This window comes from Magallana gigas, chromosome 1 (assembly GCF_963853765.1).
Source record: "Magallana gigas chromosome 1, xbMagGiga1.1, whole genome shotgun sequence".
Classification (NCBI taxonomy): Eukaryota; Metazoa; Mollusca; class Bivalvia; order Ostreida; family Ostreidae; genus Magallana; species Magallana gigas.
In genome coordinates this window covers 7,940,197-7,966,213 of record NC_088853.1, presented here as the reverse complement: position 1 = coordinate 7,966,213, position 26,017 = coordinate 7,940,197, and the positions used below count along the sequence as shown (strand labels likewise).

Here is a 26,017-nt window from a genome sequence, read left to right as displayed (position 1 = left end):
TGCTGACAGTGGCCTTACTGACCGTTAAGGTTGTTCATCAGTCCGAGTTTAGAGGACAGTGTTTCCAGTAGGGGGCAGTACTGTAGGTCCACGTGCTCGAGCTTGGCCATTGACTTGAGCTCGGTGGGGACCAGAGTAATACCCTGGTACCCAAAGTTGAGTTCCCTCAGCCAACTCATCTTGAACAGGATCTCGGGCCAGCCTCCGTACTTCTCATTGTGTCCTAAATAGGGAAAATATCAAATTAAACTGTAACATTCTACATTCTTAATAATTGCATTTACTCTATCAATGCCATTGATATCAATTGTGTCCAAAATAGTCATAATATCATTGACAAGTTAAACTGTTCAACATTCTTAATAATTGCATTTACTCTATCAATGCCACTTTTTTTACAGTTAATTCTAAAGCTCAAATACTAAAATCTTTAAAATAAATTCAAGTTGTCAAAATTAGGCTCAACCACATATTATACACTCAGTCATATTTTGAAAAATCTGAAATTGCCACAACTGAACAAGCCAATAGAAACACCATTTCCACAGCTCTTATCTCGCCTTAACATACACCGAGTCAGACTTCACACGTACCATCTGTCCCAAATCTCGGCAGCAGGAAGAAGAGCTTGAGATTGAGCTGAGATATCTCGGAGATTCCCAGCACTCCCTTCTTATTCTTGTCCACTTCATCAAACAGCGACTCAACCTCCTGTCCAAAATAAATAGGGGAATATTGTTATTCTCTATATTTAAAGACAGTCATATACAATGCAAGAACTCCAAAACTGGTCGAAAATAAGTTGAATTCAAAGAAATCATAATTAAAGACATTCATTTTAAAGTAACTATTCCAAAGCACAAAAAGAACTGGTATACAATCAATTGTGTTTGAAAAAAATTCACATTAACTTTATATTTTAACTTTATTTAAATAAAGTATACATACAGCTAGATTTCATATTAAAAAATTTTTTGCAATGAAAATGACATGAAATCTGTATGACGTTTTGTTACACCTCAAAATCAAACAGGGCAGGGCTAAGGTCAAACAAGAGGGATGGAGATCATACGGGGAGTGATTATCGGAAGGTTAGTCTCATACCTCTGCTTTCAGGTAGTTAGTGATGGCTGGGTTGTCTTTATGCCAGGCCCTGTACTGTTGTCTGTTCAGACTCTGTACATCTCCATCAAAGTTCATCAGGGGATAACCTATAATAAGGAATTGAGTGTATAGACACATGAACATTGATTACTGTCTTAAGCAGCATTTTGACAAGGGATAGAAAACTTTGATAAAAGGTTAGGCTATTTAACTTGTACATACATTCGTATATCATACCTACATTGACGCTCCTTGACCCCAAAGAAAGCTTCATATATACCTACCCTGTAATTGTGTCAACTCTTGTTTCCTGTTACATGTTAATTTACCTTGACAATATATAGACAGTTTCTATAAATGCTTCAGCTCATGTAGCCACAAGGAGCTTGCTATATTTACCTTGTGTACAAAGTTTCTGTAGCTGTTCCAGCTACGTGGGGAGCCTCATATACAAGTATTCACATATATTTACCTTGTATTGACAGATTCTGTAGCTGTTTCAGCTCCGATAGCCCCGCGGGAAGTCCCATATATTTACCTTGTATTGACAGATTCTGTAGCTGTTTCAGCTCCGATAGCCCCGCGGGAAGTCCCACATATTTACCTTGTATGGACAGTTTCTGTAGCTGTTTCAGCTCTGATAGCCCCGAGGGGAGCCTCTTGAGTGGGTTGTGGTCCAGGTTGAGCGCCTTCACCTGAGACAGGTACTTGATTTCTCCAGGTAAATCGGCCAGGTTGAGGTCCTTTAGTGTCAGCTCTGTGATCCTGTATGTCTTATTGAATCTCTGCATTATACTGGACACCTTACCCAGGGGCATTCCCTGGAAGTGGACTCGCTTCAGGCTAATTCCATGAAGGATTGAGTTAGGCAGGGCAGTGACCTTGATGTAACGGATATCAATGTACCTTAACTCCTCCAGGTTGGCGATCTCACTTGACAGCCCAGACTTTCCTTTGAAGGATAACCCATTCAGAGAGAAGTTCTCCAGATTTGGCATCGTACGGAAAAAAGTCATCGGAAAGTCCACTTCTTGGTTTATGTTTAAATGTACACTATTCACATTCTCGTTGTACGGTGCAAAAAGGTCATCTGTGAGCTCAAGGTCAGACTGAAGGTCGCTGTCGGTGGTTGCCATGGCAAGTTTGTGGGCCTTACATATACACAGTGACCCGTGCTGGATCAGATTATGTGGGTCAGTGACTGGGACTCCTTCGTACCTGATGGGCGATTGATCTTGACCTTTGATCAGCTGAAGGACAGACTTTGTTCCGTCTGTTGGGTTGCTCTGGTTGGGGAGACCTCCATACTGAGCGGCCAATAGGCTGCTTAACGTGGCAAACTGTTGGACCGTGGCAAACAGGAAATGCTCGATCTAGGGGGAAAGAAAACTACTGTATAGGGAGTTATTCAATAGGCTGCTTAATGTGGCAAACAGGAAATGCTCGATCTAGGGGAAAAAACTACTGTAAAGGGAGTTATTCAAGGGAGAAGGCCAAAACAAAGAATGATACTTGTAGACTTTCTCATCTTACTGTATAATAATATTTTAATATTTAAAAAAATCTGGCTCTGGGGCAATACAACTTAGATTAGTTGAAGTTGTTTGAATTGCAATGCAATCAAAACGTATGTTTTACAGCCCTAAAACCTGTCATCAAGAACTGTCTGTGAGTTTAGCAATCATTCAGTAATAAAACACAGAGAATTTCTCGGTGTTTGTGATTAAGCCAATTCTTGCCTATTTATATGTACATGTACAACAGTTAACTCCTACCTCTGGTCTAGAGAAAGATTCCATGTCTTTTTCAGGTAAAATCAATTTATGAGAGGCCAAAAGCAGCTGAAATGTGAAAAAACAGAACACACTCAATATAAGGACTGCAATCATCTGTTCCTAAAATCCACCTATTCAATTATCAGAAGGCAGCTCATTGTGTGGGGATAAAAATGTGTATTGCCCAATGACTCTGGACAAAAATCACTGCATTTGCATCACTATTATTTAGTGTTTTATTTGGATTAATCTTGCCTTCACTCGTATTTAGAAAGCCTTCAATATTATATAAAATCAACATTTAATGAAAAATATTAGATTACATTTGGCTTATTATAGACCCACTCATGAAGTAATAGATCACCTTTTTGTCATAAAATAGAACTAAACAAAGTCAGCGTTAAATAATAGATATCTCACCTTCTTGGCAATGAGGGCGATGTATACCCAGCCCTGGAACTTGCTGGTGAGGGTGAGGTCGGTGGAGGGTGGGGTTTTGGGGGTGAGGGCAGGCATGTCCATCAGGTGGACCGGGTTCCTGAGCTGTAGGTCCCTCTGGGACTGGAAGTGGACCATCTGGTCTGAAAGAACATCAGGCATTTTGAGAGCTACTTCAAATAACTAAGAATATTCCTTTTTTTCAAGTTTATCAAAAAAAGTCTAGTCAGACTTGTAGTGAAATCTTGCCTACAGAACATCAAACATTCATATAGAGTCACATTTCAAATATAATATGCAGATTTTTTTTCTGCAAAATTTACATGTATAGAGGGAACATGCCATTTTCTTATATTCATATCATTCAGATGCTGTGAAAACCACATTAAAGTATATCAGCTCACCAGCATAAAAGCAGAGTCTGTGAACACTGAGGTCCCTGTACATCCCTGTGGAGGGGTACAGTAACTCTCCGGGGGTCAGGCGGGCAGGGAGGAAGGTAAAGGTGTCCTCTACCCCACCCCGGGGACCATATCCATCCAGCCAGCCAATCAGATTACGGCTGTGTCGGACCACGAGCTGCTCCTGAACTGAAGGATAAATATAGGGAATACAGCTAAAAGTAAAATGAGGAATATGGAAATAACACATCAATTATCTGAATACTCTAAAAGTGGTTATTCACGTGTGGGGGAAATTTACACTGGTTACCCGCTAAACTTAAAACTGTGTAAAATACCCCTTCATGTATGGTAAAAAACTCAAACTTTTGAGTGGTGAATTGTACATTTAATACATATTTAATACCCACAGATATTGTTTGATCATAGAATATGTGGAGCACTATCCGGTATTTAACCACCAATGTAAATACATGTACCCACTTTTACAGTGTGAATGAAAGCAAATTAAAATGATTTGAAATCACGCAGAACTGCAAGCAAACACACACAGGGGATCAATGTTCATTGGTAGCCAAAATTTTCTGAGTATGTTGGAACGTTATTTCATTTATAGTGTAATTATGATAATTTTGATAAATATTAAACAAATGATTGTGTATATTCATGGGTAATAGTTACCTACGAAAGCCACAAACATTGGTCCCCCACAAACATTGGTCCCCCACAAACATTGGTCCCCCACAAACATTGGTCCCCCACGAACATTGGTCCCCCACAAACATTGGTCCCCCACAAACATTGGTCCCCCACAAACATTGGTCCCCCACAAACATTGGTCCCCCACAAACATTGGTCCCCAACAAACGGTGATGACTCCACAGTAGTACTCACCTGTGGGTCTGTGGATGTCAGAGTTACACCTGCCTGACCGGACCAGCAGAGAGGACAACCAGTGTGGCTTGGTCCTCAGCACCCTGGCACTGCCCTGTGTAGAGAGACATACACACTACAGTACAGCCAAAACTCAATGGTCACCAAAGTTATACAAGACAATTAGTTCATTTCTCTAGCTCTCCTTTCCTCCATTACTTCTTTCAATACCATCTCCCTCTCTCCATCTTCTCTTCTCTCTTTCTTTTTCACTCTCTCTCTCTCTCTCTCTCTCTCTCTCTCTCTCATTACCTTTGAGATCAGATATGGGGGAGCATTAATATACGTTCTCAAGAGAAACTTCTGAGACCCTAAAAAGAAAGTTAAACAATAATCAAACTGTTTAATTAGATCACCAGTTTAATAATTTCTTTTGATCAATCTTTTCACATTAATACTGGTCAAATTTTGCTGGTACCAATGGTTAGTCATTTTTTATACTTTAATACTGTAGAAGCAGAAATATTCGTTGAAGATTTAATTTCATTATTTTCGTTGGCAATATAAGTCAACGAAATTAAATCTATGTTGAATTTTTAACCCATTGGCTAGTATTAACTAGAGGTACTGTGAGCAAGCTCACAATTGATACCCCCCGCTAAGAAAAAAATCATAACGCGTGTATTTTTGCTATTATAGAAAATATTGGATGAATCTATTTCACTGTCCATTTTCTATAAATAACAACTGCTTTATTTTTGAAAGCTGTTAATTTTTAGCTTCTAATATTTCCATTAATACAAGACATGACACAGACAGGATTTAGCTTTTTTGAAAAAATGACCTTGAACTTTCTCAATTGACCTTGGGTCAAGGTCATGACACACCCTTTAATCATAAGCAATCTTTGTGTGAATTAAGAACTTCCAATAAAGAATTTCCCCATAAGAAAGATATGGACTGGACATGAATTTTGCAATTTTTCTGCCAGTGACCTTGACCTTGCCCAAATGACTTTGGGTCAAGGTCATGACACACCCTTAGGTCATAAGCAATCTTTGTGTGAAGTAAGAACTTCCAATGTTTCTCCATAAGAAAGATATGGACCGGACACAAATTTTGCACTTTTTCTGCCAGTGACCTTGACCTTGCCCGAATGACATTGGTTCAAGGTCATGACACACCCTTAGGTCATAAGCAATCTTTGTGTGAAGTAAGAACTTCCAATGTTTCTCCATAAGAAAGATATGGACCGGACACGATTGCACAGACAGACGGACAGACAGATGGACAAGGTGATTCCTATATACCCCCCCCAAACTTTGTTTGCGGGGGGTATAATGAATACAAAGAGATTACGATATGACAAAATTAAATGCCAAAGAAATCTTATTTGGTTTAAAAACAACGAAATTTTGACCCAACGAAAATATATGCTTCTACAGTATATATATAAAATTAAGTCATGTACCTTACATTTCTTTGATCATAATTACCCCACCCTTCCCCCCCCCCCCCCCTAACCCCCAAACTCTGTGGACACTCACCATCAGCCCTGAACTTCAACACTGGGTCCCCCTCTTTGTACCCCACGACCTCCATAGAAGACAGATCCCCCGAGATAGCCTTGTTGTCTCCACCGCCCTCGGGGGAATACTCTAGCAGATATTTCCCAGAATTCTCCACTCCACTGATCAAAGCTTCCACCACATCCCTGGAAGATTTCAAAGAAATCAGAGAAATGACATTCAGAGCACTTACTTTATAAGAGGAAATACTATAAATTATAATTAAGATTAAAATTATTCAATTAGCCTATAAAATTGGAAATAAACAGATGTTATAAAAGCATCTACATTAGTACTGACTGTTGATATCAAACAGTCGTTTATGTCAACTTACTTGTTTGGTAGACTGATGTAAACTTTCATCCCTTTTTCTAACTTCGATGGAAAATTGAAGCTCTGAAAAAAAATGCAAAAGAATTCTTTACAAAATAATAGTGTATAGATAAATCATATTTCAAAATTTTAGACAGACCTGATGGTTAAACTGTTGACCATCCAGCCTCCTTAACTATAAACTTGTTTAATTTTTACACAAAGATACATGTATTAGCTGATATCTTTACAGCACTTGGGGTATCTGAAGAAGAACTGGAAGCAGTTAAATGATATACTTAGATTGACGTCAATGCACAATTTAAGATACACTGTACATTGATAGTGGATATCTTTAACGAACACTTGGGATATCTGACAATGAACAGGATACAATTGAATGGCATGCTCAGTCTATAATGTATAGATATACTTACTGGACACTTGGGATATCTGAGGATGAACTGGGAACAGTTGAATGGCATGTTCAGTCTGTACGTATCTTTGCCCAGCCAATACTGCTCCATCAGCTCCGAGTTCTTGAACACTTCCAGGATATAGTCCTAGTCAAGAACAGACACACCGAATATAGTCCTGGGGACTATAGCATTTAAAACATAATAGTTAACAGATAAATAACATAATGTATAATATTTGAAATTAAAACTACATGCATCTTCAATTAAATTTGCAATGGAAAAATAATAAATTACTAAAATTTTGCCAGCGAGGGTCTCAAAATTATATTATAATGTTTAAGCTGTCTTAGCCAGCTGGTGTCTCAAAATAACATTATAATGTTTAAGCTGTAAATTCATCATATGTGTTTTTGTAATATAATAATATATAATTTGAGTTTTGTTGTATCTATAAGTACCGTTCTATTATCTCCCTTCTTCACACGATTCAACCCCCTATGGTAGTCAGCATGCAGCATCACTGCTTTCAGTCTGTAATGAAATAATGATAAAATCAAGGAATCGTAAAAAAGTGAGGGCTTTCTGTAGCTCTGTCTATTTACCTGTAGCTCTGTCTATTTACCTGTAGCTCTGTCTATTTACCTGTAGCTCTCTGTCTATTTACCTGTAGCTCTCAGTCTATTTTCCTGTAGCTCTGTCTATTTACCAGTAGCTCTGTCTATTTACATGTAGCTCTCTGTCTATTTACCTGTAGCTCTGTCTATTTACCTGTAGCTCTGTCTATTTACCAGTAGCTCTGTCTATTTACCTGTAGCTCTGTCTATTTACCAGTAGCTTTCTGTCTATTTACCTGTAGCTCTGTCTATTTACCAGTAGCTCTGTCTATTTACATGTAGCTCTCTATCTATTTACCTGTAGCTCTGTCTATTTACCTGCAGCTCTGTCTATTTACCTGTAGCTCTCTGTCTATCAACCTGTAGCTGTGACATTTTCCAAGGCTTTCTGTAGCTCTCTGTCTATTTACCTGTAGCTATGATATTTTCCACTGAGGGCTTTCTGTAGCTCTGTCTATTCACCTGTAGCTCTGTCTATTTACCTGCAGCTCTGTCTATTTACCTGTAGCTCTGTCTATTTACCTGTAGCTCTGTCTATTTACCTGTAGCTCTGTCTATTTACCTGTAGCTCTGTCTATTTACCTGTAGCTATGACATTTTCCACCGAGGGCTTTCTGTAGCTCTGTGTCGGAGTACTTCCTGTCTTTCTGGAGCTCCTTCCACTGAATGGTGATATCTGACAGTTTAGAGGCTTGCTCCGCTACAACAGTCCACAGAACATTAACAGATCATTAAAAATTTACTTTTTTTTGTGAAAATGCAATGTGAGTAAACATAGTCATTTGACTTGAAACGTTTCAGTAATATTACATTTAAAAAAAGGAAGAATTAAGTTTATAACATATAAATGTTATATGTATAACATATGAATGTTATATGTATAACATATGAATGTTATATGTAACGAACTGGTTTTTTTTTCACTTTCATTTTGCATCTTGCTTGGATTGAATTGTTTTGCACCAACAGATCAGGATATCGAGTCATTCTATAAATTGTAAGCTAATAAAAGTTACTTTAGGAATATATGTCAAGGTTTCCCACATTAAGTATGACCCACCTGCGTGACACATGATGACCTTGACCTCATTAGGTTCTAAGATCCCTGTACTGTGATTTGCCCCACCATCTGCTTCCCTGGCAACAAATATAGTGTGGGGTTCCAGCTGCAACAAAGATTTCTTGAACTTTAGAAGTTCTAAACACATCCATTTAACCAATCAAATCAAGCTTAGGTACTATAGTAACTGAAACTTCTCAATCAGGAAGAAAACCAACTTTTGCATGCATTACGCAAGAATTTTTTTTTTTTACAAAATCTCATTTTCATAAAAATTGAGGCTTAGTTTTTGTAGTCTTTTTACATACATTGTACATACATTGTAGCTCTTCTGATTGATATCCACGTAATTAAATATTAAGTTGTAATATTTACAGATATCTACACCAGACACCAGGAAGTCCTTGTAATTTCTAATGATATCTACATACAGACCTTGTAGCCTTTATGATATCTACTGGCATGTACACTACTAACCTTGTAGTTCTTAAAATATCTTCTGATATACACCCTTTTCCGGATATATTGAAATTCAGGGGACCATGCAAATTATTTCAATATATCCGTATTTCAATATAAGCGAAATTGACCGATGTGAAGCCGCCATTTTTGAAAGTCCAATCCCGATGTGAGCATAGTAAACCAAACCCAAAGAAATTATTTGGTCATCATTTATTTATTACAGTGAACAGATTACATGAATTATTAGTCCTTGAAAGTTTGATTAAAATTATATCCGTAAGTTTCATTTTGTTACTATCTTAAACCTCATCATAATCTCCAGTCACATTCTTTTACGTTTTAGAGAAAAATCACCTGACTCAAACGCTTCAAATACTACTGAACGCTGCTTGTATATCAGAAGGTGTACTCGCGATAATATAAAATCCTAAGCTATTTCCAATTTAGGCTTTGTTCTTTTATCAATAGCCATAACTACTTTGTATTTAGTGCCCGAAGATAAGTTTTGGTTTCTTTTCCGTTGGGTTTCCATATTATGTCTAGCCTCCGTAAAAAAAAAAAAAATCAACAGTGAATAAATTTTACTCTTTAAAAGAAGTATAAAAACACACATGATGACAACTTATCAATTCACACCTTTGCATATCAACCGGTCAGTCTGGCATAATTACTGTCACCAACCGTGACGACAGCCGCCAGGGAGTACTTCAATATAACCATTATAAAAAAACTAATTATCACCTTTGGGGACCGATCAGTGGCTTCAATATAAGCGATATTTCAAAATAGCCGATTTCATTATATCCGTTAAATCAATGCATAGAAATTGAAGGGCAAAAACTGGGGATTTATTTCTATTTCAAAATAAGCAGAATTTCAAAATAAGCGATTTCAATATAAGTGGAGTAAGCTGTATATACACTACACACCTTGTGGCTCCAATGATATCTACTGATATCTTAATAAACATATCATATAATCCTTAAAATATCTACTGATATCTACACTACACTCCACGTAAATATTGTAATATCAACTGATGTCTACAATACACAGCTTGTAGCCCTTATAATATCTACTGATATCAAAACTTATAACCTTGTTTTATAAACTGATGTCTACACTAAAACCTTTGAAATATTTACACAACACACCTTGAGATATTTGCTGATATCTACACTACAATCTTTGAAGTATTAACTGATATCTACACTACACACTTTGAGATATTTGCTGATATCTACATGTCACACCATGTAATATCTATTGATATCTACAAACAAACCTTGAGCTATCTGCTGATATCTACACTGCAAACTTTGAAATATCAACTGATATCTACACAACACAACTTGAGATATCTACTGATATCTACACTACACACCATATAACATATACTTATATCTACACTACACACCTTGTAATATCTACTGATATCTACACACCTTGTATCCCATGGCTGTCTTTGTGGCATTGTGTAGGATGATCTGTCCTGTACACTGTCCAGAGTAAATCTTCATCATGTTCAGTACCTTGGGTGGGCTGATGAAATGAACGACAACAAATCAAAAATCAAAGTCCTGATAGTCCTTAAAGTTCTAGAATGCACTCTGGAACTGTCAATTACATAGTAGAAGAAATCTTCTCAAACATAACCCTAATACAGCAATCAATCAATCTTCCTGATGAAGATTTTTGATTAATTATTTTTCTTGGAACTTTTATTTATGGAAAAATGAATTTGGAATTGACCAAACACCTACATGTATATAGTTACAATTATTTCTGTTATTTTCCCACTTGTTAGTTCTCACATCAATGAATGTAAAAGTTATACTCAGCAGAGTTGTCTCCAAGACCTGGGAGGCGGGGAATTTCCCCGCCTAAAGTTTCGTAATTACCCGGCTATTATTGCATTTCAAACATAATCTAGCTATAAGCTAGACCTTCTACTTCAATTTTTAGAGACAACCCTGAATTATACTAGAAACATGATTAATAAACAGTCCAAAAGCTGATAAATATTAATATATTCATCATTATTTCAATGAAGTTTAGTACAGGTAGATATCATAAATATATCATAATAAAGTTAAATAAATAATGTCATACTGTATACATGGTTATTCTCGCCCTGTGTTATTTCGCCCCGTGCTATTTTCACCCCGTGTTATTTTCGTCCTTTTTCATTTGCAAACGGTTTTACCCTGTCTTGAATTCTCCGAGACAAAGTTGTGAATAAAGAAAGATAGTTTAAGACATAAAAATTCTCCCAGTCTTTAATTTGTCCACTGACAAGGAGGGCAAAAGGGGCGAAAATAAAACAGGGGGCGAATATTTCCCTGTATACTGTAATTATAACGGTCTAATAAACTTTAAATTTAGTACAAGAAACTAAAGATCAGTAAAGCCATGAGGACAGTGATATATCGATGACAGTATATTGATGGACCACACCCACCTTATAATTAATCCCTCTTTACAGATGAACTCCACACTATTTGGTGCCAGCTTCTTCTGCAAGACAAAACAAATTCACACATTATAGTAAAATTATACTCGACATCATTTATAATACAGATATTGACAATGTATTGACAATTACAGAATATTCATCTGGAATCATGACAAAACCAGAGTTAAGAAAGATCCTCCCAACTTGATTTTTCTTTTAAATTAGTTCATATGTCTGATATCATTTGTACAATTGGCTGTGTGAGCTGATATTTTGTACGTGTCAGACCCCAAACAACTCTACATTTCACTGAGACACATTATAACCAATCAAAACACAAAGGTTGGTCACTTTCTATGATTTCAGCATAAGACAGGTTTATTCGTACCGCGTTTGGGTCTAATGGAGTCCATGGTTCGACCTCCATCAACCTGACGACCTCGTGCCCCGAGTGGAGTCCAATCATTGGGTAGAAGTCCGGCAGCTTCTTCCCGTTGTCTGGGATCGTCATCTTGTGAACCTTAAAACGATAAATCAAGCCAACTCAGGAACATGTTGTGGTGTCTATAATTTATCCAAGTACTGAGCATTCATTTACAGTAAATAGCCAAAATAATGTTTAATATTATAAAACAAAGAATTGAAGGTACTGAGAATGCAATTTAAGTATGCAGAAATCAGAAATCCCACCAAAATTTACTTTAATTTTTATGTAAATTCTGTATCAATGCGAACTGTATTCAGTATTTAGCAATTACTAGTTTCTAGCCATTTCAAACCTTTGCTTTCTCTTTCCATTAAGAATTTCACTGTGCGGTAAAAAAAAACCCCAGCTATCTATGGATAGCAGTATTGCACTGTTCAATACTCTAAGGTTAAATTTATTTAGATCTCTTTCACAATCTTCAGGAGTTTTAGCTCATAGGTGAAACATAAATTAGAATACCAACTATATAAGACTGCAGCCCTTAACATTGTTCAATACTGTAAATGTACCACATTTGGCTGTGTATTCATTAAACGTTTTGGCAGGGTGTGTTTTCCACTATCAAGTACATCGGTAAATGCCCCGTATATATGTATAAGAATAGTCATATTTAGAAGTAAGTTAATTCAAATCCATGCCAGTTTGTTCAAAAACTAATTTCAGCCAAATATCATACATGGAAAATAAACTACGTTCATTGTTAACAGTACCGTTCAGAGCTTAAATTACCTCTTTCTCGATCGTTCTTCAGGAATTATAGTTCATGGGTGAAACATGAATTATAATTCCAACTATATAAGACTGCCATACTTGACATTGTTCAATACCTTTCAGGGCTCAAGTTACCTCTTTCTCGTTCTTCAGGAATTTCAGTTCATGGGTTGTGACATCATACTCCACCGCCATCACATCCCCAATGGTGCACTGCTCAAACTCCTCCTTGGAGCTGCCATTTTGTTTGTACACCCTGTCATGATAACAAGCGAGTGCATGTGACTGGTGCAAATCATGTGAGGAAATAACATGCTAACAATCAATATAGACATTTGCTTATATATGTATATGTTTCCATTTATGAACCTATAGAATAATAGCAAAAACATTAATTTTTGTGTGAACTTTTTAATGATTTCACAATGATTGCTGCTCATGCTTATCATAAACTTTGCATTATATATGAATGTAAAGTTTCAACATAAAAAACAAAGTTATGTTAAGTTAATAATAGTTCTGAATGATTTGCCTTTCTCAGGCATAAATATATTTTGTAATAAACAGCAATGTTAAAATTATTAAATAAAAGTTCATTGGGAAATCAACTTGGTTGCTACATGATCAAATCTTTGGGTCCCTGAGGATTTAATTATGTGACCAACAAAGTTTATATCCTAGATAACATTTTACAATGACGTTTATTTCTTAATTGAAAGAGACCAAACTAACTGATGGAAATCTTGCTGATCAGTAATATTTGTAAAACAGTAACAGTTGTAAAATATACATTTTCTGACTCTGATGAACATCTAATTAATAATTCAAACGTATTTTATTGATAATTCAAAAGGATTGGGCAACAGGCTAAGCCTATGTAGACCCTCTCCAAATATCTAATTAATAGATAAACTAAACAATGAAAACACAGCTGAGGTCAACATGTCTGTTGGTACTGGTAGTCATATCAAGGAGACAAAAAGCAATCTTCCTAGGTTTGAAGGCAGATGCTTAAGGCAAACATAGGCAAGATCGGATAAGCAGGAAGTGGCGAAAGAACAGAGAATAGCAAAATTTTGCATATTTCATGTTAAAATGAAGAAGAGACTCTTAGATATTTGGGACGTGCTTCGGCAAGATATAAAGAACATGCATTGCTAAAAGATCTTTGAAATGGACTTCCTGGAAACTTAAAACAAGATATGACATGAACAGAATTGTAAGTCATACAATGATCTTATGAAATGCAGGAAGAGGATTAAATAAATAAATAAGGTACTGTGGTCACATTAATATTTGTGGGTATCAATTTTTCAATGAAAATTACAGTTTTAGGGATACATAAATTCGTTGTCAATGATCCCTTCAATACAAAATGTTAGTAGAAAAAACACTTCAATGAACATTAAATTTTGTGGATCAACTTAACAACAAGATCTACGAAATTTAGTATTCTACAAATATTGATGAAACCACAGTTGTCCGCTTTCCCATCATGCATTGCTGGTAACACTGACCTTCCGTCATCGGCGTGGTAACCATAAGAGTTCGTCTTCCAGCCGGGCATGTTGTTACTGGGATAGAGTTTGGGACAGATACCGACTCCAACGGAGCACTTTGAGCCCCGGCATAAAATCTCTACACGAAAAAATCCCAAAATATGGAAAAAATTTATAGCCCCTGCATAAAATTTCTACAGGAAAAAACCCATCTTTACTAGCCAAGGGTTTTCCGTTCACTTTGCTCCCCATAAACCCTTTCATTACAAAAACTCGGTTATGTGGTGGCGCTATCTAGCGAGCAACTTGGGTTGCACCCCTTGCATATTTACATTTTAATCGATTTAACAACGGGTTACATACACACTACAGCATTAATACAACTTGAAAACATGTTGACTACCAAATATCGGAACATAATTAACGATGCTATTAAATATAAATTGGCTAGTGAAGATGGAAAAAACCCAGAAATATGGAAAACATTTACTCTACATTTGAAAGCATGTTTGCCCCATTGAAACGTTTTTTTCCCTTTTATCAAATAAAACTTCAGCTCTGAATTTATGGGATCTTGTGAACCTGATAAGGAACATATAGTTGATTATTTTCAGATTTGATTTCATTTGAATTTCTTTTTCATTTTATTCTGAATCATAAGTTATTATCATTTATTTACTGTCATTCCTTACTTATTGAGAACTTCCTTAGAGATTCTGAAAAAGGCTTCGGTCCAACAAACTGACCAACAGCTTTGGATCCCTTGGCATAGCTGTATAATAAACATGAACTCAACATCAGAAATGTTTGGCAAAAGCAATGAATTAACAATGACCTGAGTGTTCGCCCATTGACTCACTTTGATGTCTTTTACTTTTCAATTCTCTTTTATAAAGTATGGCATTGATAAAAGTAAACAATATGTATTTATTAAATACTTCATATTAACTATATAGATATAATTTCAAATAGCACCTCAGTACCTTACTATCAGATAACTTGAGCTGCTTCTGTGTAAAACCAAACAAAGGGTATATTACTTCCTTTAAAGCTTAATTCTTTCACAGCACTGCATTAAAGCACTTGCATTATGCTTATTTAATCTCTCTCTCTCCCTCCCTCTCTCTCTCTCTCTCCATAACTTTTAACATCTCTCTCTTATTCTAGTCTAACTTTGATTTGATTACATTTTGTCTTTCAGTACCCCGGCCTCAGGATCAGGATTTCAGACTTAATTCAAAGTTTCAGTCAGCTATAAAATGATTGTTTATTATAATATGCGATAATGACTGTAATTAACAATTATTTCAAGACGCTTTTAACAGCATTTCAATTTTGTCAGTATTTTAAATCAAGATACATTAGGTCAGTGTACAATTTTTGTAAGTCTAAGATTGCTTCATGATCCTGGAGCCTGGTATTTTTCTTTGATCAATGCTCTGAATTCATTCCGCTCTGTCTCTCAGTACTATCAGTACTCTGATTCTATTTGATTTTGTCTCTCAGTACTATCAGTACTTTGATTTCACTCACCACACAATGCCAGCCTCCTGGAGTGCCAACACCTCTCTGTTTACGTCTGTACAGTACTGAATAAATGTCGGAACCACAGGCTTTGAATCCCCTCTCTCTGCACTGCTGCTAACAGCTCCCTACAGAAACACAGTAAACCAATCACATACAATTATAGAAATTAAGGATATCCATCCATCAGCTAGGTTAGATAACTCATGAACTGTGATAATGTTAACCCAGGTCATCTTGTCCAAGTTAGGTTTCCTGATGGATTAAAAGCACCATAGCTAGACAATAGAGATATAATGTTATCATAATCACCTATAAGTCTATATGTCAAACCTTTGGCCAGACAAAAATACACACCTTTGGAGCAAACAGTCTGATCTTGACTCTGTCCCCTTGTTTTACATAGAGCCTCAAATCTGTAGATATAGAGAACAAATGGTTCTTATAAAACAAAAACATTGTTAAAGTATAGCATTCATTTACCCAATAAAAACAAAGTATGGGAATAGTAATACAGTTTTATGTACATGGATGGTCGCTTAAATTATATGTGTGTTTAAACACACTGGATAGTCTCTTCAGTAACATTATACAGTTTGTTCAATAACACTATGTTGTCTGTTCAATAACACTATGTTGTCTGTTCAATAACACTATGTTGTCTGTCCAATAACACTATGTTGTCTGTCCAATAACACTATGTTGTCTGTCCAATAACACTGTGTTGTCTGTCCAATAACACTGTGCTGTCTGTCTAATAACACTGTGTTGTCTGTCCAATAACACTGTAAAGCCTGTCCAATAACACTGTAAAGCCTGTCCAATAACACTGTAAAGCCGGTCCAATAACACAGTAAAGCCGGTTCAATAACATTGTAAAGCCTGTCCAATAACACTGTAAAGCCTGTCCAATAACACTGTAAAGCCTGTCCAATAACACTGTAAAGCCTGTCCAATAACACTGTAAAGTCTGTCCAATAACACTGTAAAGCCTGTCCAATAACACTGTAAAGCCTGTCCAATAACACTGTTTGTTTGAGATTTACCTTTGTTGTTGTTCTGTGCATACGTCAGGTCAGACAGGCTGATGTCTTTATTATAAGTCCGAGCCATACCAGGGGCCGTCAAGATACACTTTCCATCGTTTACTGAGCTGTGACAAACAAAATCACGTATTTACAGAATTACACTGTTATACATGTATAACAACACAAGGTAGACTCTGAAAAGAAATTTATTGAGCAAATCGAGGATCTGATTTAATCAGATTGATCCCAGTGTAGGGTTTGTTTTCATCTATATATCATATTCATATTTTTCGCTATAAAGATTACATTAAGATCAAGATCTAGTAAATGAAAAGTGCCTACAGGTTTATGAAATTCAAGATACAAATGCTATAAATGGTGCTTCATACCAACAGCTTTGTTTGATAGGGTGTACCAATGCTTAACTTTTTAGTAAACACAATAAAAAATCATGTTTCAGACTGACTTTCTATGTAATTTGTAGGTAATAAGTAAGAAATCAATGAGTTTTGTCCATTTTTGAGTATTGAGATATATCTAAAATGCCTATCCAAAAATGGCATTAAACAAGCCATTGACCTCTTCTTTACAAGAATAGAATTCCTGGGTCCCCTGCCGGTCAAGCTGTCTAGTATCGAGTCCATTGACCAAGGCTGATTTTGGAACTTGACCAAGGTATTAGTGGTATAAACATTTAGTATAAATTTAATGAAAATCCGTCAAAATTTGTAGGCATGAGAGCGCTTACAAGGTCAATTTTTGGATAAAACGGAGTCATTATTGCGGTCAAAGTCCCATAACTCCAACAAAAAGTATCGACCAATGCTGATTTTCGAACTTGACCAAGGTAATAGTGGTATAAACATTTGGTATAAATCTAATGAAAATCCGTCAAAATTTGTAGGCATGAGAGCGCTTACAAGGTCAATTTTTGGATAAAACAGAGTCATTATTGCGGTCAAAGTCTCATAACTCCAACAAAAAGTATCGACCAATGCTGATTTTCGAACTTGACCAAGGTAATAGTAGTATATACATTTGGTATAAATCTAATGAAAATCCGTCAAAATTTGTAGGCATGAGAGCGCTTACAAGGTCAATTTTTGGATAAAACAGAGTCATTATTGCGGTCAAAGTCTCATAACTCCAACAAAAAGTATCGACCAATGCTGATTTTCGAACTTGACCAAGGTAATAGTGGTATATACATTTGGTATAAATTTAATGAAAATCCGTCAAAATTTGTAGGCATGAGAGCGCTTACAAGGTCAATTTTTGGATAAAACAGAGTCATTATTGCGGTCAAAGTCTCATAACTCCAACAAAAAGTATCGACCAATGCTGATTTTCGAACTTGACCAAGGTAATAGAGGTATAAACATTTGGTATAAATCTAATGAAAATCCATCAAAATTTGTAGGCATGAGAGCGCTTACAAGGTCAATTTTTGGATAAAACAGAGTCATTATTGCGGTCAAAGTCTCATAACTCCAACAAAAAGTATCGACCAATGCTGATTTTCGAACTTGACCAAGGTAATAGAGGTATAAACATTTGGTATAAATCTAATGAAAATCCATCAAAATTTGTAGGCATGAGAGCGCTTACAAGGTCAATTTTTGGATAAAACAGAGTCATTATTGCGGTCAAAGTCTCATAACTCCAACAAAAAGTATCGACCAATGCTGATTTTCGAACTTGACCAAGGTAATAGTGGTATATACATTTGGTATAAATCTAATGAAAATCCATCAAAATTTGTAGGCATGAGAGCGCTTACAAGGTCAATTTTTGGATAAAACAGAGTCATTATTGCGGTCAAAGTCTCATAACTCCAACAAAAAGTATCGACCAATGCTGATTTTCGAACTTGACCAAGGTAATAGTGGTATATACATTTGGTATAAATTTAATGAAAATCCGTCAAAATTTGTAGGCATGAGAGCGCTTACAAAAAAGTGTGACGGACGGACACACGGACGCACGGACGCACGGACACACGGACGCACGGACGGACGCCCGGCATTTCTATGTCCCCGCACCGCGTTGCGGCGGGGGACAAAAATGATGTCAAATTCAATGATGGTATCGGGATCACTTTTCCCATAATTCAACATAGAATGTTAAGAAATTCTTTTAAAGCTGTAAAGTGCGGAAAAATATCATCAAATCAATTATGATGTTATAATGGATTTAGAACCATAACGATACTCTGAAGTCATTAATTAGATCTTGACTTTAAAAATAGGTTTGGTTTGGGTCAACAACAGGCCAACAACCAGACTTTATTATTTCTTGGGAACACAAGAACAGTGTATTTATTTAAGGATGAATTCAACTGCTACCCAATCTATACTCATACAAACTAGGCATGAACAGTTAATGCTACATACACCGCAAAGAAAACAGTCACTTGACCTATCAAGACTTATTGTGGCAAAGGCATCATTCTTTACACAATATAAATTGAATTTTTCAGCCAATCAGAAAGCATGTTACAACCAAAATTATATTTATACCTTAGACATATCGGTGGACACATTCCCTGCGTCACATCAACCTCCACCTCATTGAAGGTCACAGGGCTCAAGGTCACTTGATGGATCTCTGAGGCCGAGGTCAAGGACATTGCCATAGGTCTCAGTTCTGTTCTCAGATTCTGAAAATCATTTAGAAATGACACTGTTTTACATACTGTAGAAGCTCATATCGGTATATTCAATTTGTTGAAATTTTGTTGGTTTTAAAGGGGCATGGTCACAATTTTGGTCAAAAATTATTTTTCCGATTTTAATATTGACAATGCTTCAGAAATGTATTTTAAATAGGCAACCAAAATATGAGTGTCATTTGTTGAGTTATAAGCGAGTTAAAGAGCTTAAAATTCCTCGATATGTAAACAAAGTGTTTGTTTACATTTTAAACGTTGGAGTAAAAATTTCAGTTTTAGACCTAAAATGAACTATGAAATGTTAGGAACTGTTTATCTATGCAAAATTCATTTAATTTCAAAACGAAAAAAAATAGGTCACAGTTAATTAGGTGAACTGACCCAAAGGTTCTTAGCACAGGTGACACAGATCCCACAGTCCACACACCCTGGGGTCGCGGTCCGACACCCACACTGTCGGAGGTCCGTCCCCATCAACCTGTTGTAGACACAGTTCTCTCCCTTGTCACAGCACAGGTTACACACGGTACATACTGACTGTCCACTGTCCGTGTCGGGGAGTGGGGACCAGTTGTGATGGCAGCTCACTGTCGAGTTCACTGTCAATGACAGCAAAAGGAGGATGAACTGGACTTTTACCTGCATGCTCATCGTTTCAAGAATGTTAAACAGGGATTACTTCTTTCTCATATTGATATTAAGTCATCCACTTTTAGAAGACTTTGAAAAGAGGTGATATTCATCCCATCTATTATAATACAAGATGGATTAACTAGTACTAGATATATCTTTTCATGTCCAGGACAATAGACACAGATCTTTTATTGTAATGTCCTCTACATTCAGAGAAGAATGGATGTCAATCCTGTGTATATTATATCAAAATTTTCAATATGTCAGATTTTTATTACGGTAACTTATATAATTGGACTGAGGTTTTGATTTTAACACAGACCTGCATTGAGTGGCGAGTTCTGTGATACGACTGCTAGGACGCCGCGCCTCTTGATAACGCGGTCCACCAGGTCCGTGACGAGACAGAAGACGTGACGTGTGTACTCCCTAACACTTCTCTCTGTGTCATCATTCACTGACGCGCCGTTCTTCTGGGGGAGGTAACAACGACACTCAACCTCCAGGGTACGTGCTCCTAAAACATGGAAACAAGAAAATAACTGAGCAAGAACACATGTACCCCACACTGCCTGATATAATAACAATTTTTAAATAAAAGTCCTACCATTGGTCAATTCTTTTATTTAAACAGTTCTAGCATTGGCCAATTTTTTAAATAAAAGTCTTTACATTGGCCAATTTTTTAAATAAAAGAGTCATACCATTGACTGCCCCCTCTTTGACAATGGTCTGAACAACACCAGACAGAGTTACTGTCCCTTCCTGGGACAGGATGATTGGCCGGCTGTATCCAACAATGGCGGAGAGAATAAGGGGAAGTAACTGTGGCGGGAACATAGCAGGGAAGCTGTAAGATCTTCGTAACAAAACGCAATCCTTGACCGCCCGCTCTCTGCTCACAAACTCCCTCTGTAAATAAATCAAAGGTTTTATGAGTCATTTTGGTGTTAAATTGACATGCTGGAAGCAAGGCTAGCAAGCAATATTGCTTTAACAGATAAATAAAAATCAGGTTGTTTTATATCGTCTTAATGCTCACCAAATTCACAATGAATGTTAATCAGTGGCTCAATATAAATATTCAGCTCTTTGTTATAATCACTTTTTTCTTTGTGCAGAAAATATTGTATTACAATTTGGATGATCAACCTTTCTGCAACAATTATATTTTTTCAGTGGTGGTGGTGGTGGGGGGGGGGGGGGGGGGGGGAAAGGGGGATTGGGGCAGGGAGAGAATTTGCAATTTTAATTGGCATTTTTTTCTTGTAAAATAACTCATACTATACCAACAGTTGTCCTATACACAGAATCTCATTTAAATAAATGTTTTTTTTCTGTGAATCTTTCTGAAGGAGGACACAAGTTATTGGTCAGTGAATAAACAAACATCTCACAGTATATGAGTATGGTTGTTCGTATAATATAGTCTCACATTAAGTATGTTTCTGCTATCAGACTTACAAAGTTCTGTGCGGGAGGACTCAGATTCTGGGTCAGTGCATACACAAACAACTCGTCCTTGACATTAGTCCTCCAGGTCACCGGGATCTTCATCAGGCCAAGGTAATTCTGTAGGAAGGTCAAGGTCATTTGGTCCTTGTCCGTGTCCTGTCAAAATTTTTTTATCAAGCAGGATGTAAGTATTTTATTTTATAAATGTATATGTATTATACATGCATTTGTTTTAAAAAATTCTGTTGTTTAAAAAAGTGCAATCTTTGATATTTGAAATCCTCCATTGAGATTCTACCTTAAGTACTGCTTTCCATACAGTAGAGGACTTCCCAACAGCAGTAATGCCTGCAGGAGAAGATTCCAGTTTTGTAAAATTGATCAGAGACTCGGCAGGCTTTCCCGCAAAGTCAAAATCTACGGCTAGCAAGCCACAGTCTGACTGTAAACACAACAGCTCCCCCTACATAGAAAAAAAATAAATCATGGCATTTACAGTGCTGTAAACTTAGGAGGACAATGAGTCTATTACACAGTAATATCAGTTAGGTATTCCTCAAGATTTTTAAAATCTTATTATTTTATCCTGTCAATCATGAACTATATGAAACCATACGAAAATTTGATGAAGGCAATTCTATAATCTGATTTGCAATTTGTAACAAAATGGCAGAATAGCATATTTAAGCACTATAAAAGTGGTTATTTAAGTATGGGGAAATTTACTCTAGTTATATGGTTAGTTATAAACCACGTAAAATACACCTGAGTGGATGGTAAACAGTTCAAAACTAACTAGTATGCTAAATCACACATCCCCGCTTTTTATACCAACACATAGTGTTTGACCATTAAAAAGGCACATCAAATCATGAGTTTGATTAACTGCCTTTAAAGTTCTAAAATAAGGCATCTACAGTACAGATGATGACTGTCTGTATATACCCTACAATACAGATGATGATGTCTCTATACTGTGGAATCATTAAAATTTGTGGGGATCAATTTTCATGGATTGCTTAAATTTTACAGGTTTGTGGGGACGTAATTTCGTGTATTCTTGTATACCTACAAAAGGAAATATGACTTTATTGCCTTAATTTATTTATTCTTGGAGGATGTTAATTCGTGGATAAGAGGTACCCACGAATTCCACGAAAATTGAGCCACAACGAAATGTTTATATGCAATGTCACCACCAGGACAGTTGCAGTGCCACCACGAGCAGTATTGTGTGAACTCCAGCCTGTTCAGATTTTAAATACCATGATGCCTGTGGATTCCACAATTACTTCCGATTTGGAAAACATCTATGACAAGATCAAGATTTCTCCAGATGTGACAGAGGTGGAAGAGCATCAATGTAAAGACAAGATATCAGAATATTCTGATATATTTTCTACAAGTTCGACTGACATAGGAACAACAGATAAGGTGAAACACCGGATAGAGTTGTACGCATTGAGTCATATTGAACTTGGTTCAACTAGTACATGGGGCCTATTCCCATAGAATGGTATGTGTATGTTCATATGCTTAGAATATCCGATTAATGTATTATATGCATTACATAATTATAGCAATGGTTTTATAACTGAAATGTAAATGCATGTAAATTGATATAAAGGAGATACTATGTAAATTGTAGTTTACTTATATAAGTTATCTCCCTTTATAAAGTTAAATTACTTCAATACATTGATTGTACATCAATACGTAATTACTTGAAGTTCATGTGTTTTATGCCGTATATTCACACTTGTTATATTGTTTTTACAGGGTCAAATCAATCTATTTATATAACTGGTGATGATAATAAAAGCCCGTTATTCGAACCCTAACAGGAGTGTTGATTTCTTCTTTACATCAACGGATAAACCTGTTACACTAATGATTCCACAGTATACCCTACAATAGACCCCCACTCACCTTGTGATACATGGCCTCCACCAGCCTTAGAAACATCTCCCCTGTAAGGAATTTGGGCGACACGCTCTTAATGTTCTCAAACAGGCTTGGGCAGGCTATGTCCTGTGACCGTGACTCCACCACTGGACAGATTCCGTGGGCGCGGACTTCCTGTCTGATCAGATCTAGGACCTTCAGCAGTGAGGATGGCAGACTGTACAGCGCCATCTGCTGGTCTCTGTGGGACAGGAAGTGGTTTAAGATGGCTGTCTTTACCGTGTCTATTCCCTGTGACAATTGAAACAAATACCAAAAGTAAAATCTAGTGGTTACCATCATGATAACAATTTTCACCATCAAAAAGTAATTACTGCATATTTTTTCATTACTACTCTGAGACTCCTCTCTCTCTCTCTCTCTCTCTCTCTCTCTCTCTCTCTCTCTCTCTCTCTCTCTCTAAGTGTATTCTAATTTAATCATTTTCCCTGAATGCATTTTGTCAACTGAGAATGTCTCTTGATAACTACTAACTGATACTTCAATTATTAATCTGAAATATTGGTAGATTTACCTATTTCAATAACCCTATCCATTCACACGAAGTATTGGGGTATATCTATAATGAAACCCTGTGGTCCACACCCCAAGGATATACAGAGGCAAACTTTTGATCTGTCTCACTTTTATAAAAGAAATATTTCTTAAGTGTCATGGCTCTGAGTATATCTAATTCAGCCCTATGATAAAAGCCCATCAAAACTTACTTTAAAATTGGATCTCAGTTTAAAGTTCACAAAAGGAACAATACATACCAGGAAGAGTACTATATACAGTACTATATATATATAACTATGTAAGTACTACCTCACTGGAGGACAGTTTGGCGGACAGATATGTCAGTCTGTCCGGGGACTTGGCGAGTCTCTCCAGGTTCTCCGAGGCTCGGACGAGTTCACTCAATCTCTGCTGCTGATCCAGGCCCAGACTGTCAGACTCACTGACCAACAAAATAGGAAGTGACATCATCAGACCAACAAAACTAGTGAGTTCAATCATAATAAAGACTGAAACATCAGGAAGTGACGTCATCAGCGACAGAAAAGGCTAGGAGGACAGACGATATCATAGAATTACAAGGCTGCGTTTTAAAAAGAACTTACAACCAAAATAATGAATGCTTATTAATCACCAACTAATCAATGATTTATTTTTATGGCTGGAAAATATAACTATGGGAATTGAAATATTTGTAAACAAATGGTTAAATGTCAATTTTGTTCTCTAAAGATCATTTTACGAGACTGTAAATATTCACGAATTTGTCGTAAGTTCTTTTGTAAAATGCAGCCCAGGTATCCAGAATAAATTTAATATTCATAGATGTTTTAAGGAAAAAAATATCAAAGTCTGATTCTTATCAGTTATCATGAATAGAATTGACATTGTCTTTTTAAGTTGATGCTTATGCAATCATAACCAGTATCTTTTAATTACATGAAGCTATTAGCTGCAAGTCATACAGTAACATAAAAAAGATATAAAGTTTGCAAGTATTGAATAAACTAATGAACGTTGATTGAGCCTTGAGAAATAATTCTATTTCGATGCTAGCACAGACTGACCCCTCCAGAGTCCGGATGTGGTCCCTGATTTTTTGGACACATGGCAGCTTATCCAAGGTCACTTTGCCCTTGAGAGCCGCCATGTTAGCACTGCCTGTCACATCCAGGACCGTGAATCCACACCCCGGAAACGGGGAACCACTTGCCCCAGAACTCTTCTGTCAAACAAAAATATTTTTATTAACCATATTGCTGCAAGCAGGTATTTTCTAAGACTTTTCTTAATTTATATGGCACAACTAGACATTGTCAAAGAAAGGAACCATTTACATATACAAAGCAAGTGACACAGTGAAGACTTCCTGAGAAACTACTCAGTTGTTCATTTATTTTTTTTTTAGGGGAAATGGGTCTTATTATCATGTCATGTACAGGCCTTATTTATTCTTCAGCTAGCACAATATATTTGTAATTTGCTTAAAGTTTTAAAGCCTTTTTATCATGTTTATTATCTTCTATAAAATATTTTAATATTTTTTATTTTGTTACCTGTTACATTTTGCAATCTGTTACAAATAATGTTTTTACATTTGTATTACATATGGTTACATTTGTATGAAATATATTATTTATGTATCAAGTATGGTTACATCTATTTGACATATTGTTATTTTTGAATGAAATATAGTTACATATTGTTACATCTGTATTACATTAGAGTTTTACCTGTCCTTTGGATGAAAACTTTGCCTTGTTCCAGTCTGACCCGGAACTGAATCCGCGGATTTGGATGACAGAGAGATGAGAAGAGTGTGCCACAAATGGGAACAGGCCATCCGCGTAATGTTTCATCTTATGTCTGTAGACCTACAGAACAAGATAATCATGCAGGCAATTGTTGTCTTAAATAGCATTACATTACGTTTACAAAACTCCTGTTACATTACCCCTATGGAACTTCTTTATTCCAGGTAAAAACAGCTCCATACTCCAATAGCTGATCAATTATTTTAAATAATTATAATAGTATAAAATATCCTCTTTTATGCTACTTCTTC

General features: G+C 36.4%; 1 protein-coding gene across 2 annotated transcripts in view; it reads right to left on the bottom strand.

The window, feature by feature from the left end:
* LOC105342841 (uncharacterized) overlaps nt 1-26,017 on the bottom strand; it is a 58,719-nt gene that overhangs the window by 16,929 nt on the left and 15,773 nt on the right. The window contains exons 20-53 of one of the 2 annotated variants that reach the window (XM_066082075.1): nt 25,686-25,826; nt 25,020-25,177; nt 24,262-24,394; nt 23,419-23,685; nt 21,788-21,952; nt 21,499-21,645; nt 20,739-20,946; nt 20,357-20,551; nt 19,783-20,000; nt 19,250-19,389; nt 16,749-16,855; nt 16,060-16,118; nt 15,712-15,830; nt 14,871-14,950; nt 14,197-14,317; nt 12,815-12,935; nt 11,870-12,001; nt 11,488-11,543; nt 10,472-10,568; nt 8,565-8,670; nt 8,087-8,204; nt 7,349-7,421; nt 6,909-7,034; nt 6,494-6,555; nt 6,139-6,305; nt 4,904-4,962; nt 4,613-4,706; nt 3,722-3,907; nt 3,300-3,460; nt 2,880-2,945; nt 1,709-2,477; nt 1,105-1,211; nt 594-711; nt 23-223 (exon numbers count right to left, since the gene is read on the bottom strand). In XM_066082075.1, the coding sequence (XP_065938147.1) occupies nt 23-223; nt 594-711; nt 1,105-1,211; nt 1,709-2,477; nt 2,880-2,945; nt 3,300-3,460; nt 3,722-3,907; nt 4,613-4,706; nt 4,904-4,962; nt 6,139-6,305; nt 6,494-6,555; nt 6,909-7,034; nt 7,349-7,421; nt 8,087-8,204; nt 8,565-8,670; nt 10,472-10,568; nt 11,488-11,543; nt 11,870-12,001; nt 12,815-12,935; nt 14,197-14,317; nt 14,871-14,950; nt 15,712-15,830; nt 16,060-16,118; nt 16,749-16,855; nt 19,250-19,389; nt 19,783-20,000; nt 20,357-20,551; nt 20,739-20,946; nt 21,499-21,645; nt 21,788-21,952; nt 23,419-23,685; nt 24,262-24,394; nt 25,020-25,177; nt 25,686-25,826 (5,077 nt within the window). The remainder of the gene's footprint in view (nt 1-22; nt 224-593; nt 712-1,104; nt 1,212-1,708; nt 2,478-2,879; nt 2,946-3,299; nt 3,461-3,721; nt 3,908-4,612; nt 4,707-4,903; nt 4,963-6,138; nt 6,306-6,493; nt 6,556-6,908; nt 7,035-7,348; nt 7,422-8,086; nt 8,205-8,564; nt 8,671-10,471; nt 10,569-11,487; nt 11,544-11,869; nt 12,002-12,814; nt 12,936-14,196; nt 14,318-14,870; nt 14,951-15,711; nt 15,831-16,059; nt 16,119-16,748; nt 16,856-19,249; nt 19,390-19,782; nt 20,001-20,356; nt 20,552-20,738; nt 20,947-21,498; nt 21,646-21,787; nt 21,953-23,418; nt 23,686-24,261; nt 24,395-25,019; nt 25,178-25,685; nt 25,827-26,017) is intronic. The other variant, XM_066082079.1, reaches the window with a different exon arrangement.